A 20,676-nucleotide genomic window follows, 5' to 3' on the forward strand; every position below is an offset into this window, starting at 1 on the left:
ATGATGACAACATACATAATATTTGGAAGACCCAAAAAAAGATCTCCACAACGGGCATGATGGACGTGCTTTGCACGTAGCCATGCATCTAGTAATTCCAAAAGAATGGCCACAGCTCCTGGCAATCGTATTGTGCATGCAACCGAATTTCCGCCATCTAATTTTGAGAACATAGAGAAGCTTCTCATTTACTAATTAGTTTAAAAGTAGCTTTTAATGTACACTTTATAATATCAAAGAAATTTAACTTGCCCACGGATTACACCTTCTTTTTTTTCAACGGAAGAAGCAAATTCATTAATCAAGCCATACGACATCTACAGATAACTCCGAATACAGAACATAACATACGGCAAGTACATATTTCCACCCAAATACAGAGAAACAGAGACACAATACAAGAAAAGACTAAGAGATGAAACTAGTATTTAGCGCCTATGTACAAGAGCCAAACGCTCACTATGGGCAGCTAACGGATTACACTTGAGAACAAAATTAGTTTCCTTGTTGCTTTCAATTATGGCAAAGCTATCACAACAGAGGGGCCACTAAAACCCTGTGGTCACAGAATAAACCCCCACCTGCGAGGCTTTTCTTGCTTGGAAGATGGACTGGGATTTGGAATGTTAGTTTCTATTTTCGAACTCTGTTGTTAGACTTGCTATCTTTATTTGAATTTCCGAAGCACTGCAAAAAAATAAAATAAAATAAAAAGCCAACTTACCCATCCAGCTTGAGGATTATTGGATTATGAAGATAATCAAGAAACGAACAAACAAGAAGACGTCGAATTAGGTTTCACAAAACCAACAATGATTGCTCTTCCCAGATTTTCCCACCTTTTTCTGCCCAAGGCTATCTATCCCCTTTCCCCTGTTTCTTCTTGTGGTTTGTTCTCACTGAAAATTTCTAACTTACCAAAACAATGATTCCAAATATTACTGCCATTTACTGCCCCTCGAATGAAGTCCATACGTACTTGACGGGGAAGTATATAAAAAGTCTGTGTCTCCCATGATAATTCCTCAGACCTCTCAGCCATGAACTCTCTCACTCTCTCTCTTCCCTTACAATTACTTTCTCTCTCTCTCTCTTAATCCTCTCAACCTCTTCCTCAGCATCTCCCCACAAAATTCCAAGGCTCAGTGTACTCCATGAAACAATCATTAGAGACCAATCTTACTATAACACCATGTTCACAGGCTCTGCTGCTTCAGAGCACTTGGAAACCTTCTTTTACACCCAAACACTTGATCACTTCAACTACAAACCAGAGAGCTACGCCACTTTTCAACAAAGATATGTGATCAATTCCAAATATTGGGGTGGTGCAAATGAGAATGCTCCAATTTTCGTTTATCTTGGTGCAGAGGCTGCGATTGATGATGATCTTTCTATCATTGGGTTTCTCCCCGATAATGCCCCTCATTTCAAAGCTCTCCAAGTTTACATAGAGGTATAACCAGAGCCCAATTCTAATTGGAATTCCAGTGTTTGAAAGACTGATCAAGGTATTGAAGTAGGAAACTCTTTTCTTTTCTTTTCTTTTTTTATATCAGCACCGCTTCTACGGACAGTCGATTCCGTTTACGTCTTTGGAGGAGGCAGTGAAAAACAAAAGCACTCGTGGCTATTTCAATTCGGCCCAGGCTATTGCGGATTATGCAAAGGTGATCATATATTTGAAGCAAAATTTGTCTGCGCACTATTCTCCGATTATTGTTGTTGGAGGATTTTACGGAGGAAGTGAGTACAACTACAACAATTCAATAAGAAATATATTAATGGAGACGTATTTCATCTAAGGATATTTAAATATATCACTTTCACGACTTTACTTAAACTAGCTTGCTTTCTTGTTGTACAGTGCTAGCTTCATGGTTCCGGCTAAAGTATCCCCATATTACCCTCGGGGCTCTGGCCTCATCAGCTCCTATCCTTTACTTTGATGACATCACTCCAGAAAATGGATTCTATTCAATTGTCACCAAGGATTTCAAAGTAACTATTTCTAAACATCATACTTCATGTTGTTTTTTCATTCTAAAATCAACCATAAGCGATTTTTTTTTTTTAACGGGATACTTTTGCAGGAAGTAAGTGAGACTTGCTACGAAACAATACGAAAGTCGTGGGCCGAAATCGATAGAGTCGCTTCCAATCCCCACGGTCTCTCAATCCTGAGCCAAAAATTCAAGACTTGCTCGTAAATTGCACATTTCTAGCTACCCTTATCGTAAATTTACTTGTTTTTGAATGCTTCAATCAGTGCTTATCCAACTGTTGTCCTAATTTTTTTTCAGGCACTTGAACAATTCTCAGGAACTCGAGGACTACTTGGTCTCAATCTACACTGATGCAGCTCAATATGATGAGCCACCGTTGTATCCTGTTACACTGGTCTGTGGGGGAATCGATGGAGCAAACGAAGGAACTGACATTCTTGACCGGATATTCAAACGAAGGAACTGACATTCTTGACCGGATATTCGCAGGCCTTGTTGCCTATACACTGAACTTGACATGTTATCCTGTCGGCGAAAACAATATTCCTTCGGAAACAGAGATAGGATGGCGTTGGCAAGTAAGTTTACATAGTTATCCCAGCGGATTAATGAGTCACTATCAGAGTTGGCAATGATGCTACATCAACTCTAATTGGAAATGAATTACTTATGTGTAGAGTTGTAGTGAGATGGTATTTCCCATTGGCCGGGGCATCAACGACACCATGTTTCCACCAGCACCTTTCAATCTAACGCAATACATCATGAATTGCAAAAGTTTGTACGGTGTCCCACCACGTCCTCACTGGGTCACAACCTACTATGGAGGTCATGTAAGTCATCTGTTAGATTGTGCTATTTAACCACATGTCTAGCTTAGTTGGTCGCCTTTGTATAATTTTTTAGTGTCAATTGGTCAAATTTTGTCATAGACCAGCATTAATTAGTCATCCTTCTTTAGATGAATTTTCGTTGTTTGTTTATTTCAGTTTTGTAGAGGATTATTGTTTCTTTGGTTGGTTTGTATTGAGTTTGATTTAGTTGTTGGGGACTTCCCGTTATGGATGTAGTGTCCCTTTCTGAATCTTTGAATGATATCTTCTATTGCTTGGTTAATATTGTACGTTGGAAAAAAACTTCTTCCGTCATGTATGGAGATGACAATCAAACTTGGAATTGTGATTTTCTTGATGCACTTGAGAAAAAGGGAAAAAGATGAGGAGATAATCAGTGAGGAGAATAATTTCATTTTCAATTTAAGTATTTTCTATTCTCTGATCAATATATACAGTATTTATTATCGTAAATTCCTTACCCAAAGACAACACTAACTTTCTCTATATTCCATTTGCAGGACATAAAATTGGTTCTCCATAGGTTTGCTAGCAACATCATTTTCTCCAATGGTCTTCGAGATCCTTACAGCAGTGGAGGGTAAACCAAACTCAAATTTTTTTAATACTATTAGGAAAACAAACTGAAAGATTCCTAGTTGATCTACTTTTAAGCTTATTCTAATTATTTTTATTACAGGGTATTGGAGAACTTATTGGACACTCTTCTCGCGGTTCATACTGCTAAAAGTATGTGCTCCTCGGCCATCTTAACCTTTATAAACAAATTTGATTCAGAATTTTGTATCCAAAAAAATGATGGTAACTTGAGAAAAATCTCTTAAACTGCTTAGAGGTCAAAGTGTAATTTTCAAAACTAAACTAAACTGGAGTAATTTCCTAGACACAGTACTAAAAACCGTGTCTCAGCCCATTTCTTATTGGCAAATTACTTAGATAAAGTACGAATTTCGTTTGAAAACGTTAGATTGTTAATTTTGCAGGATCCCATTGCTTGGATATTCTTATGGCGAAGGAAACCGATCCACAATGGTTGATCAAGCAAAGAAAGGTGGAGGTCAAGATCATTGACGGATGGATCAAAAAGTATTACGCTGATCTTCTTGCTTTGACATAGTAGATACATAATGGAGTAATAGTTGAAGGAACACTCCAAGTTGTAAAAGCAGAATAATCACAAGCAAGCAGAGCACATGCTTCAAATGCTCTCTCACTTGCCTTGTTCCTCTTGTTTATGTCATTGAACCTTAGACCATTTTGGTGGAAATAATTGTATTTCAAGTCTTAAGAATGTGGCAAATAAATTGCCAAAAGTCCCATTGCTGGCAGAAATCATCGCTCGGTACTTAAACACCGTGGATATGCTCTTTGTATGTTTCTCTATGGTTATCAATGGTAATTGTTATCCTTTTGGCAAAAAAAAAAAAAACCGTGGCTAGGATTCTACTGTTTTTGTTGTGTACGTCCTCTCTTTTGTTCCGACAACGTAAAGGCTTGTCGCGTCCCTCAAGAACGAATACAAAATTTCCAGTCTTGTGATAATCGAGTTGATGATTGCAGATAAAGAATGATACGTATAAAATTGGTTAAAAGATAATTGTAGTGGTAAAATTGAACAATCACATTTCTATTCTTGTTTCTTGACTTTCTTCCAAACGTTGGAATCCAGGAAGCATGGCATCACATTCCTATTGTTGTTGCTTCTAAACGTCGAAATCATTGAAGTATAGAATCACATTCCTATTCCTTCTCAAGATTCCTGCCATCCAAACTGCGCCTAAGGCAAATTTGGCTTTCAAATTGAAATTCTCAAGCCCCAAGTCCAAGAGTATGACCATGGCGGCTGTGAACAATGTAATAGTCCATGGAATATGTACGAAGCCATAAACAAAAATAATATAATTGGTTTTGCTAACCTCTGCCCACTGGACGGAGGATAATAGGCTAATAAAATAAGTACTTCTGTACCATGTATTTTGAGGCGGTTTCAGGGACACCTAAAAAAAACACCTCATAGTTTCCGATCAAGTTTTATTGATCCGAGCTGTTCAATATGTTTATAGCGTGTTTTTAAAGGTATTTGCTAGAAATTAGCTCAAAAAATATTTAAAAGGGCTTGATCCGTGCAATTTTTCATAAAATAGTTTATGTCAGCATCCATGAAAAATTGTTTAGATAAAGCCCTCCCCGGTTTTTTTTTTTTGCCGATTTCTCACAGTTACCTTTAAAATCATTTTTTAAACTCATTGAACGGTTCAAATCATCAAAATTTGATCGTCAACTATGAGATTGAGATTTGGAATGTTTTTTAGATGTCCCTGGAACCGCCCCGTATTTCGATGGTGAAAAAAAATATTAAGCCGTCCTCTTAAGATATATTTAAGATATTTTTTAGTGACGGATGAAACTTCTCTGTATAAACATATCAACTACGTATAATGTATTTGTATATTCTTTCCATGTCGAAAAACAGGAGTCTGTCCCGGGATTAGATTGCATTTGAGAGTTGTGGGCTTCTCGTAAACTACACTCTGCAGCAAAAAGTCAAGTTAATCAGATATTACTTGTCACATGGTCGATTTAGATTTTTTCTTACAATAATAAACCGTTTGTTCTCAAAATTTTATATTGTTTTTTTGAACGGCAAAAATTAATTATACTTTGTTGACAACCGATGTCCGATCAACCTGCAGATCTCAACATCTGCGATTCTTTTCAGAGATGATACAAGATAAATTGTTTGGATTAGTGAGGTGGGCTCACAACTGAGGTCAATATTAATTCGCAATCGAATTTTTACGGTCCTAGTTTGAGGAGAAACATCTCCTTTACTAGCTAAGTGGTGGCTAGGGCTGTAAACGAGCCGAGCCGAGCCGAGCTAAGTTTTATTGAGTTCAAGCTTGGCTCGTTTACTAAACAATCCAAAAAACTTGAACTCGATCTCAGCTCGAGTTTTAAAAAGCCGAGCACTTAATGAGTTGAGTTTAGTCATTTACTAAACGAGCTTCTTTAATCGAGCCGAGCCTCCATTAACAAGTCAATCTTTTGTCGAACATTATTAAATGAGCCGAAAATTTGAGCTCGAGTGTAACGCCCTGAAAATTGGGTACGTTAATAAATAAGTTTGATATTTTATTAGAAGAAAAATGTCAATTTTATTAATAATTAAAAAAAATCTCAAGTCTTCAAATTTAATGGAAGAGAAATTTAACAAACTTATTGTGGGCTACAGAGCCCGGGATGGGCCATTTCGGAGGCCATCCCCTGCCGTGCGCTCGTTTGACAAATTGAAGAGTCGCCACCCGGGTTTTTGTAAAATGGTTTGCCTCCCGAAAAAACCTAGAATTTGAAAATGATCAATATTTGAATTTTGAAAATAAATCAAAGATTGAGTTTGGGAGTCAGGTTACGAGAGGGGAAGGTTTTGTTTGGAAAAGCACCCCCCTCGTCCGATCAAATCGGTCTCCACTAATATTTGTAGGATTTTGAAAATCATTTTATTATTTAACTTTTAATGGCACATAAACAGTTTATATCACATACGCTGTTTAAATAGCGGAAACATAAATGGACAGCAAGCATAAACAGACAGGCAGGCATGTTAAAACATTTAACAGTTAATATGCTAATAACAGATAGTTAAATAGCATGCTGGTATATATCTAATTAACTGCAGAAAACAACAGATTTTCCCACGCAAACTCAACCGCACGGTACATGTTTTGTGGTCAATTTGGCAAACAAGACAGCTACAGCATGTGAACAGATTTTGTCGGATGAAAATGTTAATAAGCATGCTTTAATTAAATACTTAACAGCAGGATGGAAAAAACAGACTTTATTTCACAACAGGCACCACCGTATGATAAAAGGTGTACCGTACGGCACATGTTCTTGTGGTCAGCAGCTTAAAATGAACTAACAGAGCATTCAGAGACCTAAACAGGCATGTAAGCTTATGTATTAAATAAATAGTACCTATGTCAAAACATGGTACATTACTGATGTAATTTCATGAACTTAACTAACATGACATGTATTAAAAACAGAATATAAAACAACATGGTATCTTATATCAAGTCAGAAGAAGAAAAGAAGCTGCAAACAGAACTGTTCCCCTGGAAACACCTCTACCGTACGGCAGCAACATGTACCGCACAATGGATAGTCAAGGGATTCCAACTTTAATTTCTTGCAATGTTTAAACCATTTAGGCCCAAAAACTGGTATTGGGAACAGCTTGAACCTTGTGGTTTCCCTCAGAATTTAAGAACAGAAAATTTATACCTTTGTTTGGAATGAAGCCTTCTTTGGAAAATTTGTGATATTTGAAGAGTTTCTTCGGCACAAGCTTGAACAAATCCGGAGGCTTGATCTACTGTGATGACAAGGTGTGAAATTGGCCCTTAAATTGGCTTGCCTTTTGAAATAGTTTTGAATTTGGTTTTGTTTTGGAAAGAAAATGGAGTTTTTTTTGGGTGTTTTGGAAGAGATATGGTAATGAAGACTGATTTCAGAACATTTTTATAGTGTTTCTCAGTATACCTTGGTGTTTCTCAGTATGTTGTGTTTTTTTCCATGTATTTCCAGTGTGTCCTCCAAAACACCCTAGGGTATTTATAGAGGAATTTTTCAAAGGATTTAGCTTGGTCTTCAAGCACCTACCGGCCTTTTGCAGGCCTACGGCGGCTATGGAGGGCTACGAGCTAGGCCATGATGGCCTGAGATGCCTTGGCTGTTAATTTTGAAAAGGTGGTACAAGTATTGATGTACCGTACGGTAAAGATGTTTACCGTACGGTGGAGTTATGTCCAACGTACGGTGGAAGTTGTAACCGCCCTAACTGCAAGGCGGTTAGGATGACGTATGTGAAACGCATGGTGGAAAAGTCTATCATACGGTGGAGTTGACTTTGGGTTGACTTTTGGATTTTTGAAGGATTCATTCCAAAATGGTATCAATTTCATACAAAATTCCTTTATCATCATCAGGGGCTTAAAAGATATCGAAGCATCCAAATTGGGATGTCTACACTTATTATAACTGAAATTGTCCAAATAAGAAATTGTCTAAAAAATCTGGAAGTTTAATAAACGTCTAACTTTATTTAAATAGGAATAGAGCCATCTAGCAACGGTATACTGAAAAAGCCACGGTTCCAACCCTTCGTCTCCATTCTCATGCTCTAACGCTTCGTAATCTCCAAGTGGTTCCTCGTATCCTTCGTTACCCTCAATACCTAGCGTAAAATGTCAGGGCTATAAAAAGAAGCACCGTGAGCGATAAACACTCAGTAGGGCATCCAAAGCCAACCCATTACTAAAATTTACTCATGCATCAATTAACCACAATTATAACACAAGAATATGATAAATAAAACTTAACAATAATTTCAGCATGATAATTCTATCTCTTAAACCATTATTCAAAAGACCCAGTGGATTCACCAATCTCATTCTCATTTTCCAACCAACACGCTATTCGGCATAAGTTCCATCCTCAAAAGAAATACTATCAATCCATTAGGCTCCCGTCCACCATGCCTAATTCCTAGGATCATATGGCCGGCTTCATGACCTCTAGGATTATATTCATTGGGCTCCCATCCACCATGCCTAACTCCTAGGCCCATGGCCGGCTACATGACCTCTGGGATTATATCCATTAGGCTCCCATCCACCATGCCTAACTCCTAGACCCATGGCCGGTTACATTACCTCAAAGATTATATCCACAACCCAAATTCAAAACTCATGCCGGATAGGAACATTCCAACCCAAGTGATCACAATCTTACTCATTTTCTTAATCAATTAATCAACAAGTCATTTGCCAGAATGGGATTCATGCATCACATGGGCACAAGTTGTCATGTAAGTCCAAACAGTTTATCATATAGGAAACAATAACAAAGTATATATGGATTGTCATTTCAAGCATTGCTCTCGTAGGGCTTCTTATGTCAGCATATAGATCAAATAATAAATATTCCTTTTTAGGTGGTCTACGGGTTGCTGCTCAATCAATATATCTACCTATGATACGCTGAAAGATAAACGTTCTCTCATTTCAAAGCAATAACAAACCATTTGTTCTCAAAATTATACTTTGTTGACAACCGATATCCGATCAACTTGATCTCAACATGTGTGATTCTTTTCATAGAGGTTACAAGATAAACAGTTTGGATTAATGAGGTAGGCTCACAACTGAAGTCATGAAGTAATGTGCAATAAAATTTTTACAGTCCTAGTTTGAGGAGATCAAACATCTCCTTTACTAGCTAAGTGGTGGCGTTCGTTATTGAGAACTTATAATTAAGGAGAACAAAATTACTACTTAATTTTCTCATGGCTTACAATTATGGTGAAGCTGTGAAAAACAAAAAAGACAAAAAGAAAAAAGAAAAAAGAAGAAAAAGAAGAAGAGAAAGCACCTCGGAAGGGCAATAAAATCACTCTTTCCACATGATTCCCAATTCAATCTGTCCCAAGTTGAGTGTGTATATATAAGTACTGTGCATGTGTTTCTAACAAATTAAACTTTGCACGAAACGCCAAAGATATTTACTCTAATCAAGCGGATCCTTAGAGTTCTCTACCATGAACTCTCCCACTCTTCTATTTTGCTTCACTCATTTCTCTCTCCTAATCCTCTTAACCTCTGTTTCTGCTGCCTCACCCTCACCCCATAAAATTCCAAAACTCAGTGTTTTCCATGAAACAATCACTAGAGACACATCTAAGACCATCTCAGCCTCTGCTTCAGGGGACTTGGAAACCTTTTTTTGCCCTCAAACACTTGATCGCTTCAAATACCAGCCAGGGACCCATGCAACTTTCAAACAAAGATATGTAATCAACTATAAGTATTGGGGTGGTGCAAATGAAAGCACGCCAATCTTTGTTTACCTTGGCGCCGAGGAGCCACTTGATGATCAGCTTGCACTTGGGGTTCTTAGTGATAATGACCCTCATTGCAAAGCTCTCCAAATTTATATCGAGGTATAAACGTAGACCATATATGCTAGTTCATTTAGTTAAACGAGTGATCGAGATTCTTTACATTAGGAACCTGTCTTCTTCTTTTTGTGGTTTTCAGCATTGGTTTTATGGAGAATCAATTCCTTTTGGAACAATGGAAGATGCAATGAATAATGAAACCATTATTTCAATTCAGCTTAGGCTCTTGCAGATAGTGCAGGTTGATCATTTTTTTGAAGAAAAAGCTATATGCGCATAATTATTCGGTTATTGTAATTGGAGGATCATATGGGGGAAGTAAGTAATACAACAAGTTATAGTAATCCCTCAGTCTCATTTTTTAAGTTCTTTACAAAAAAAAATTCATGTTATTGTTTTGGATCAATAAATGTAGCACTTTTGCAAAATCTTATTATATATGTTTTCGGCAATTTAAAAATCTTGACTAAAAAATCTTTAATGCAAAGAGACGAAATTCAAAAAATTATGTATGTAAGTGATTTATTTATTTTATTCAAAAAATAGAATTATGTTCCATAAAGCAATAAAATTATTGAACATTAATTAGGTGTATATATTTAAAATCGCTATCTTGCACTTGTTCTAATTTGTTTCTATTCTCAATAAAGTGCTGGCTGCATGGTTCCGGCTGAAGTACCCCCATGTTGCCCTTGGAGCTCTGGCCTCATCAGCTCCGCTCTTTTACTTTGATGACATCACTCTCCATGACGCACACTATACAGTTGTCACCAAGGATTTCAAAGTAAAATCTAAAAATCTTTAGTTTCATTTTCTTTTTCTAGTCGAACCTGAACCATAGGTGATGAAAATAGTAAAGGTATTTGGATGCTATTACAGGAAGTTAGCAAGAGTTGCTACGAAACAATACGGAAATCATGGTCCAAAATTGATAGAGCCACTTCCCAGCCCAACGGTCTCGCATACCTAAGCAAGAAATTCAAGACATGCATGTAAATTGTTCGTTCCTGATTTGTCCTAACGTAAAATTTAACCGATTCAAAATGAATATTTAGTACTTATCTATTCGTTGTCCTAATTTTTTCAGTCCATTGAACGATGCGGCGGAACTCAAGGGCTACTTAAGGGAATGTATGCTGGTGCAGTACAATATGATGAGCCACCATCGTATCCTGTTGCACAGGTCTGCGAGGGAATTGACGGAGCGCTCTTGGCAAGATATTTGCAGGTATTGTTGCCTATTATGGAAACCAGAGATGCTATGTCAACCAAATCAATCAATAGTAGTACTTCATCGGAAACAGAGATAGGATGGCATTGGCAAGTAAGTTTATACACTTTATATATCCTTGCAACATTTAGAGTAAAAAGTAAGCATAAATTGCACATGAATTTTCGTGCTTTTCGAAAGCAATTAATGTAATGGAACACATCGACTTGAACTCAGGACCGCACCACAACTAAATTTTGCAATACAATTACTAGGCCAGATGCTCATACCAAAATGCACATTTTATTGAACTACTTGTTTTGCATCATTTTGAATCCAATTAAAGTTTTTAGTTTCTTATTTTTCTTCCTGTAGTTTCTTTTCTACTCAAAATTGCCCAACCCTAATCTGCAATCTAATTAAATTATTACTCCTTCTGGTCCACATCGATAATTCATTATAAAAAGTTGTGACTTTTGAATTAAAAAAAATATGGCACTTTTGTGTTTAATTCTTTAAATTTTGTACAACAAATCAAATAATTAATTCAGATCTTTAATTTGGTGCGAGTTAATTAAAAAAATTATATGTGAAAGCTCTTTAGTTATTGATTTGAAAAGTGGCATGAGTTTTCATGATGGACCATCAACGAATAACGGAGGCAGTAACATGTAGTGGGCCCCATTCCACTATAAGTACTTATTTTTTGAATTAAAGGTGATGTATTGTGGGAGAACAATCTATCTCATAAAATAAAAAATAAGTATTTAAAAAATAAGAATCTCAGTGGAACAAGGCCTAAATTTACTATGGTCGTGAAACTATGAACTTTTGTGTATCACTTTGTTGTTGTTTTTTTTTTAATCATCACTTTGTTGTTTAAAGTTTAGTTTTCCCAGAGTTTCCTTGTGCATTGCATCATTTATATTACAATTATTTTTTCCGCAATGATAACAGTTGATATTATAAATCACAAAAAAACATTACATGAAGGATGAGACTCGTCCCAATATAATGTAACAAGAAACCACGACGGTGGGAAAACAATCCAAAGACTAGACCCCATACCAAACAACCTCGGCACGCCCTTGCAGATAAGCAACTGGAGTTGCTACCCAATAAATGCAAGCGAAAAACCTCCAAAATTGCTACCCAACAAAGTCAAAACCGTTGGCACGCTCCTGTCAGAAAAGTGATGGGTGCATAAATGTACTCATTTAGGCCCCCTTATTTATACTTGTCGGTCGTTAGTTGCACTTAATTGGAAATTATTATTATCTTTTTGGTCATTCATGTCGAATTATTAATTTGCCTGGGAAAGGATGATAACAACTATTATTTAGGCTGTTGGATGCATGAAGCACAAAGTCGAATTCTCAATGGTGAAACAAAGTCCAACATCAAATTAACTCTGGTGGGCCAAAATTCGTACCCGAAGAAATTACAAGATGCCAATCAGACCATGGGCTTTTAACACTTATATTAGGGCATATAATTATTATTTTTCCGGGGGCCAGTGCTTTTTGTTTGACTAAAGGTTAGTCAGTTTCTTAAGTGATTTTTGGGAAGTATGGGTGGTGGGCCCACTGGTGATTGATAAAGAGGAAAAAGAAGGGTTTGGCACTGTGACCTCTTTCACGCTATCACAGGACGGAAACAAAAAAAAAAAGCGGGGCTGCCGAGATATGATTTTTCCACTGACAGAAAAAGGCTGCCGACTGCTGCAATCGTAAGGATTCTTCCGATTTTATTTTACAGCTTTAGAGTACGGTGTTTTTCTTTATAGCTCTTTTTTTTTTAAGTTCTTGAAATTTTATTTAAGTATTTACAGTTCGGCAACTCATATTAATTTATGTTTTTCATTAAAGTTATTCAATTATTTTTGTTTGGTTTGAATTTCTTGTTTATTTTTCGCATTGAGTTATAAAAGCATGTTTCAAACTAGGGTTTCTTCTATTTTTTGTGCAATGATTAGTGAGTAGTCGTATAGGTAGGGTCGCGGGGTGATTAGTACGCCGTGGCCAGTTCGGGTACTGCTCCTATTTTCAAATGATAAAAAAAGCGATTTTAGATTGAAAAATACTTCCCGTGGACGAACTCGGGCATTGTCGGAGCTCATGTGAACGGAGGAATGGGAGTCCAAAACCCATTCTTCGCTGCGCATGAGTATACGGCGACCCTAAAGTTTCGCATCTTGTGGGGTATCTTTTCAATCCAAAATTGAATGTTTTTAAGAACACCAAATGGAGTAGGTTGATTTGGATTGGTTACGAGTGCTACGAACCTTACGACCAGACCTTCTTTTATTTATCTGAAAAGTTCAATTATTTCGTAAGTTTAGTTAATCTCAATCAAAATTACAAGGGGTGGCTACCTAAGAGCCCGTTTAAATTATAACAACCCGAATTTTTAGTTAGCACACATTACTGTCTCTGTGGATTCGATTCCAGACTTACCGGATATTGTGCTACGTCGGTCTCCGCCCTACGCTTGGGGCAACCCATTATTTTAGGACTAGAAAATCGTCAAGCAAAAAGGCCACGGATCGCCGACAATCAAACGCCAACAAATGGGTCGTCGCTGTCATGAACATCTGGACGCTACTCCGGTGAGAGCCCCCACTGTCATAGCAAGCTCTGAACGTGAGACCGCAAAAGCCGACAAATCTCATGGACATGGCGAGACTGAATACCAATCCGGGACCACAAACTCTACTTACGACGGAAGATGGTACTCCTGGATGTATAGCATGGAGAGTAGGGCTTCTAGTCATTTGCAAAATTACTCGGTAGGACTGAGATCGTACCACAGGGAATCGAATATAGCTAATTCGGATTGTAGGCTTTATGAGAGGTTTGCGGCATTTAGACGGCTAATTGTCGGTTTTGCTTTAAAAAGTAGAAGTTACTCTAATGAAAAGACTAGAAATGAGGTTTTAAACTTAATAAAAAGGCGACAAGGTCGAGGAGATTAAACCACCCGTAACTTAGCCGTTTTAACCGTTTCTTTCTAACAACTCAAGGTAAAGACATAGACAATCTTGAAACCAGAAGCACTCAACGTTAAAAGTCAAGCATAATCATGGATTTAGTTCGGAAATACCTTAATCTCGTTTAGTAAATATTTAATTCAAAAGCATGGAGCGTTAAAGCACCAAGCACCGTGTGCGACAAGTAGGTTAAAACTCCGGCCAACACACGATCAAAAAGGGTAACAGCTTTAAGGTTTGGCCGAAAATAAGAGATTTGAGCATATCCTTACTAAACCATGATCAAGTTATAGATAAACCATTCAAACCACTAAGTCATGGGGAAGAAATCACCAAAAGACCTAACCTTATAAACTACTCACACAAAGTAAATGAACAAGACATAATAGGAAAATAAATCATGAGATTTAACCGATAAAAATTGAAATAAACTTGATATTAACGAAGATCCAAGCCATAGCTACAACATTAACAAACACAAAATTAACGTACGACAAATATTTACTTGAGTTCTTAAAGAAATAACTTGAAAAGCTTGGAAGAACAACAATGAAAATCCTAGAAAGCAAAAAGACTTAAAGCATAAAAAATCTAACTTAGGCCTAAAGCTAACTATATGGCCATCCTTCTCATAAAAGACATATAAGCCTATTTATATGGCTCTTAAAGTTAAGTTACAAAGGACCAAAAAAGTCCCCCTAAATATCCCAAAAATATGCCATAAGTAGAAACTTTTCATAAATAAAAAAGTGGCAAAAACATAGCAAAAATTTGGACGAAGGGCTTTGGTATCGATACCTCAAAACTGAGGTATCGATTCCTATGGGCATGTTCAGTTTTTGAGTGATTTAAGGTGATTGGTATCGATACCTATGAAAACTGGTATCGATACTCAGGCCATTAAGGCAGATTTTGCTTGGCTGAACTTCGCAAGCTCGCTCCGGATACTCTCGAACTTGGATTTGGGTGTTCTTTAGACCGTTGGAAAGTTTGTCGAGTCTACTTTCTAACCCAAGTGATTTGGATAAAAAATAGTTTCTACATCAAAACATATGATGATCTACTCTCAATTGGTCGGAAGATGAGTTGCTTTGGAATAATCCTCACATCACTTTCAATTCCTTTGACCCTTGGGCTATCCAAGCAATCTCCAAATCATATTTTCATGACTTTTCGGGTACAACAACGGGGTAGCACGTGGCCTTGAGTACTTGGTTGCACCCGGAGCATTCTTTGGCGTTCAAACGCGCCTTATTCACACGAATTACCTGAAAACACAAAAAACACACCTTATGTACGTGCAATATTGCATAAAACGCTAACTTTATGAATATAAATGTGACAAAGCTAAGGACTTAAGTACTAAAAATCTACATTATTGGGTGCTTATCAAACTCACAACCAAACCTCTGATTATTAACCACCACCCTGGTCTGGGGAAACCAGATTGAGAGATTATGCCGGCGTGGATAAACCAAATGGAGAAAGCCCCATCAAAGGGGAGAGAATCCACGACGGTCACCAAAAGCTGAAACAACTAAAAGAACGAGATAAGATACACTCTCCTCCGTCATTGAACGACCCTTCTCTTGCCTAGCCACCAATCGTTCGAAACTCCAAATTGCCGGCGACCCAAGAAAACACCGGAGACCTTGTGGCTGCAACCCAAGATCGAAGCAGAGCGGTGACGAGTAGAGTGGCGCGAACAGCAAGCGTTTAGGGTGGAGTAGGGGAAAGGAAAACCAGATCTAAAGGTAGGGCCTAATTCCTCCCCTCCCGCCGCCCCATTTTGGATGAACCCCTAGGGGGCGGGAGGGGAAGAAGAGGAGGAAGAAGGTGTGACGGCTGTGTTTTTATGGTTTAACCTTGACAATATCTTGATTACAGTTTAAAACTTCAAATTATCCAAATTTTTGAGTACCAATTAAAGTGAGATAAAATACGTAATTTGGGAATGATATGTATAATTTGCTGCCGTTTCGTTGGTGATTTATTCCGGAAACTGGATCATTTAATCTCAAATGCACAACTTTAGGGACTAAATAAGAACTTCGGGAATTAACTCGTTTGATTGCTAAAATAGCCAATCGGTGAGCGAAATTATTTTGGCCACAAATTTTTGACCTTTTTCGAATAATTGTTTTTGTCTCCGAGAATATATGCTTTTTTCAACTGAAAGTTAGTTGCTATTTGATAAAACTGAGAAAAGGCTAGCTCCGTACTTGAGATCATATACATCCGTATAATCAAAACCTCCATGTTTGCTTCGATTGAATATCGTTTAAAATGTCACCGCGCGATTAGAGTTGCGTTGTCTTATATGTGTAGGCATGCAGTGACATTGTGATGCCCGTTGGCATTGGCGGCAAAGACTCCATGTTCCAACCAGAACCTTTCAATCTTGAGCAATACAGCTTGTATTGCCAAAATAAGCACGGGGAATTACCTCGGCCTCACTGGGTACTATGGAGGTCATGTAAGTCCTTTTGATTTATGTTAATTGATTACTACTGTATATTTATTCACTTCTAGCTAGCCACTTTTCTATTAATAAAACTTTTTTTTTATGGAGATAGTAAATAAAAGGAGTTTTTAAATATCCATCCTCAAACCTCATCCCATGTAAGTATTCATCCCGATCATTTTGAATAGTTATGTTTTCATCCTTTCAATGTGTGAAATACCCTTATTACCCCTTTGCTTGTTTGATTCCTAAATTAAAGGGATTCAGATGAATACCACAGTCCTTCTTGATAAACCTTCTTGACTCCTAAATTAAAGGGATTCGGTTTCATATCACAGTCCTCCAATTAAGTGAGAAACAATAGGATGATTTCAAATTTTCGAATGTGCAAATCACCAAATCCCAATGATTTCAACATTCCTTCTTGATAAACCATCTTTTTGCATTTTGAAATTTTTACATTCTTCTTAGTCCTTCTCCATCCTTTTTCTGCAATGGCCATTGTCTATTGATATGTTGTTTGAATGCCCAGTTTGCATGTATAATAATCATTGTAGTTATGATGGTTTTAGTTTCATGGTAAATTATTTGTATCATTTACCATGAAATTGATTTTTCTGTTATTTCTTTTTCATGCTAAATCATTTGCACCGTCACCATGAAATGCCTGTTTGAATCATGCCATATTGTTCGAATCATGAAAATAATTAACGAATCCATGGTGTACTACATCTAAGTAGATTTGGTTTTTATTCCCCATACACTTACGATGGTTTTAAGTTTCATGGTAAAGTATTTGCATCATTTACCATGAAAAACATGACAAGAGGAATAAGTTTCCATGGTAAGTTTCATGGTAAATTATCATGTTAAATTGTTCGTTAAAAAAACATGACGAGGAATAATACCAATCATGGTGACATGGTGTATACAAATCATGACTCGGATTGGTATAAAAAAAACATGGTGTATCCCAGATTTGCCTTGTCGTCATTTTCAAAAAAAACATGGTTTAAAAACAAATATGAGCCATATGTATGCAAATCATGGTGTATCCTAGATCTCGTCATCGTTTTCATTTAAACATAGTTTAACGTGACAAATTCTTCGTGTGATAAAAAATATAACAAATTGAATGATTGTCCTCACCCTGTCACCCATAAAACAACAACGTCATCGACTCGCACCGGCTGGCCCCATCATCGGTTTCATCCAGTATCGAGAAACCTTGAGCGAGGGCTCCACGGCGAAGAGTTTACTCCTCCTCCTTACACGCCCGATTGACTGAAGGAGTAGCAGAGGACGGATGGAGGTTTCGAAATGGGTCTTGGCGATGGAGGTTGGATGAGGGACTGCGACGGTGATGAAGGATGGCAACGAGGAGCAGGATGGCGAAGCGATGGAGTACGACAACGACGAGGGACGGCGACGATGTACAGTGAGGGGAGCCGGGTTGGGCGATGGAAGGCAAGGACGGAGACGGCGACGATGACGGCAAGACCGGAGGATAAACGGTTGGTGGAGTGAGGTTTGTGTTTTTGTGGAGGACGGTGGAGGTCTGTGTAGATCATTACTAATTGGAAAGCGTTTTTTTGGAACAGTAGATCATTACTAATTGGAAAGCATTTATTACGGGATTTGATATCCCATAATAATAGACAAGACGGCCTTTATGATTTCCTCCAAAAAAAATTGTGATATATATATATGATACCAACGTATTATATAAGGGCACTATCGGGATTGAAAAAGAGAGAGGATGGAAACTTAAATGTTCAAATTGACCAGGATGGAAACATAAGTTGGTAAGAGATTGAGGATGGATATTTAAGTCTCCCGTAAATAAAACTAGGGATAATGATTTTGTGGATGCCTGTGTAGTCGAAAGGACAGAGTGAGGAGGAAATAATACGACGATATTGAGATTAATTTTGTTTTCTCTTTGACTCAATTTTGTTTTGTCCAAACAATACACTAATTTTATCTATAATGCTTTGCAAGACATAAAACTGGTTCTCTAGAGGTTTGCCAGCAACATTATTTTCTCCAATGGTCTTGGGGATCCTTGGAGCAGTGGAGGGTAAATTAGACTCAACATTTTAAGTATTAGGAAACGAAATTGAAAGATTCGCCTAGTTGACTTAGTTTAATCCATTTCTGATAATTTTTTCATCACAGGGTGTTGGAGGACTTATCAAACACTCATCTTGATGTTTATACCGCTAACAGTGTGTGATTCTTAGCCATCTTAATCTTCATACACAATCTTTATTTCATAACAAACATAAACAGGGAGAGGACAAGTTTCCAACAAAATATAAATCTGAAGCCAAAATTTCAACGGGAAATTTGGAAAATCTCTTAAAGTACTGCATTTGTATGTAGAGAACATGATTTTCAAAGTGAATGGAAGCAATTTTCCCACTTTCTCTCTAATAGCTGGACCCTGTAGTGCCCCAAGGCACTACACCCCCATTGTGCCCTAAATTGTGGGCCCTCTAGAGTTTATATTTGTGATCAGAACAGTTCGTCCATTTTTTCAGGCATGTTGAGAATATCATGTGTACATGCAAAAAATATATTAAGCGGACATTGAAAAACATATTTTTTTTGAAAGGCGACATTGAAAAACATATGATTGCGACACATTTGTCTCACAGTTTATTCTCTAAATCACATTGTCCATCCATTTTTGAAAAATAAATGGTATCCGACCATATGGCTACCAATATGTAATCAATTTGATTTCTTGCATGAATGATCTACTCACCATTCTTGACAAAATTAATGAACGGTTTAGATAACCAACATACATATATAATAGAGGGTCCACAACCGAAAGCACTATGGGAGTGTTATCCTTTGGGGCATTACGGGAACCCCAAGACCACTATGTGGACCGCCTTATACAAAATCATGTCTCATTCCATTTCTAATTAGCTACAAGTACAATATGAAAAATCACTAGGTTTTTAATTTTTTTTAAAGATTTAAATTGTTATTTAATTCTATAGGATCTCATTGCTTGGATACTCTTGTGGCAACGAAAATTGATCCACAATGGTTGATAGATCACAAAAAAGTGGAGGTTAATCATTGAAGGATGGCTCAAAACATACTATGTTGATCTTCTGACATAGTAGATTAAAAAGCTATGGTACACAGGGCCCAAAGTTGGCGTACCCAACTTATGTATTTTGTGGCTTTTGTTATATTAATTTTTAGTTTTTGTTATGCATAACTATGGTTCTAGTACGACTTCAAATATGTCCATTTTAAATCAATCAATCCATATACTATAAACAAATGTGTTTTTCCATCAAAACCATTCAAATCCTCAATCCTAATTTTTTAGATTTTTTAATTTTGAGAGAGAGAGAGAGAGAGAGAGACGTGGTGAGGGGGTGTGAATATGGAGGAAAAATCGTTCCATACCCCTGGAGCACCGCCACTTTGTGCCTGAAACTCATTCTCCACCACATATATGTGTTACAATGCATAGAATAGGAGTAATGCTAGCCATAATAAACACGGATCGAATTGAAAAAAAATATTAAATTATTTTTTTGGCCCGAGGGGGGCAGACATAAAAGAAGTATTTCCATGCACAAATGTACTCAATATATGGTGTAGCTTTGTGTTACGTTAATATATCAGAAAACATACTTATCGATATCCATTGGTGCTTATTTTTTACAGAACCCCATAAAAAATTATTTAAAAATTTATGGGCATTTTTCTGTATATTGCAGGGACTGAAGTGGGTCCCACGCGACGTGCAGTGCACTTGTGCGGTGCAACCGCGCGGTGGTCCTAGACTTCTTGTTATGGATATGGCCATTGCATCGTGTGTGCGAGGCATGCAGCATATGCTGCTGTGGTGCCTTCGGATAAGGCTCGGGTGAAGGGACCATGCTTTTTACAATTTGGGGATAGTTTGGGATTCAAAAGCAAAAAGTAAAGATACTTTCTATTTTCCGCCAAGGCCAGATATAAAACAGAGAATTGCGATTCATGCCTTGTTTGTGAGGGGTCTCAAATATCTCACCAAAACAATTTAGGTGGTCATCCTTACGTGCGCATGAGCTTGACTTGTACGTATGTATCTCTTTTTATGAATTTTTTCCCGCAAAGATTGTATTATTACCTTAGTAGATGGCTACAAGACCAAAGGGCCAAAAGGTTTTTTTTT

The 20,676-nt window shown here is 37.4% G+C and overlaps 1 protein-coding gene and 1 pseudogene across 1 annotated transcript; both read left to right on the forward strand.

Moving 5' to 3' along the window:
• The first annotated feature begins 631 nt into the window (after positions 1-631).
• Positions 632-3,444, forward strand: LOC131313557 (uncharacterized). Its single transcript, XM_058341929.1, has 8 exons — positions 632-1,456; positions 1,560-1,746; positions 1,868-2,001; positions 2,094-2,206; positions 2,304-2,439; positions 2,474-2,584; positions 2,684-2,839; positions 3,361-3,444. Exons 1-8 carry the CDS (start codon positions 1,193-1,195, stop codon positions 3,442-3,444), a joined length of 1,185 nt encoding a protein of 394 aa, XP_058197912.1. The 5' UTR covers positions 632-1,192.
• Positions 3,445-9,461: 6,017 nt separating this feature from the next.
• Positions 9,462-18,875, forward strand: LOC131313880 (uncharacterized; annotated as a pseudogene).
• Positions 18,876-20,676: the final 1,801 nt, after the last annotated feature.

The sequence above is a fragment of the Rhododendron vialii genome, chromosome 13a (assembly GCF_030253575.1).
Source record: "Rhododendron vialii isolate Sample 1 chromosome 13a, ASM3025357v1".
Classification (NCBI taxonomy): domain Eukaryota; kingdom Viridiplantae; phylum Streptophyta; class Magnoliopsida; order Ericales; family Ericaceae; genus Rhododendron; species Rhododendron vialii.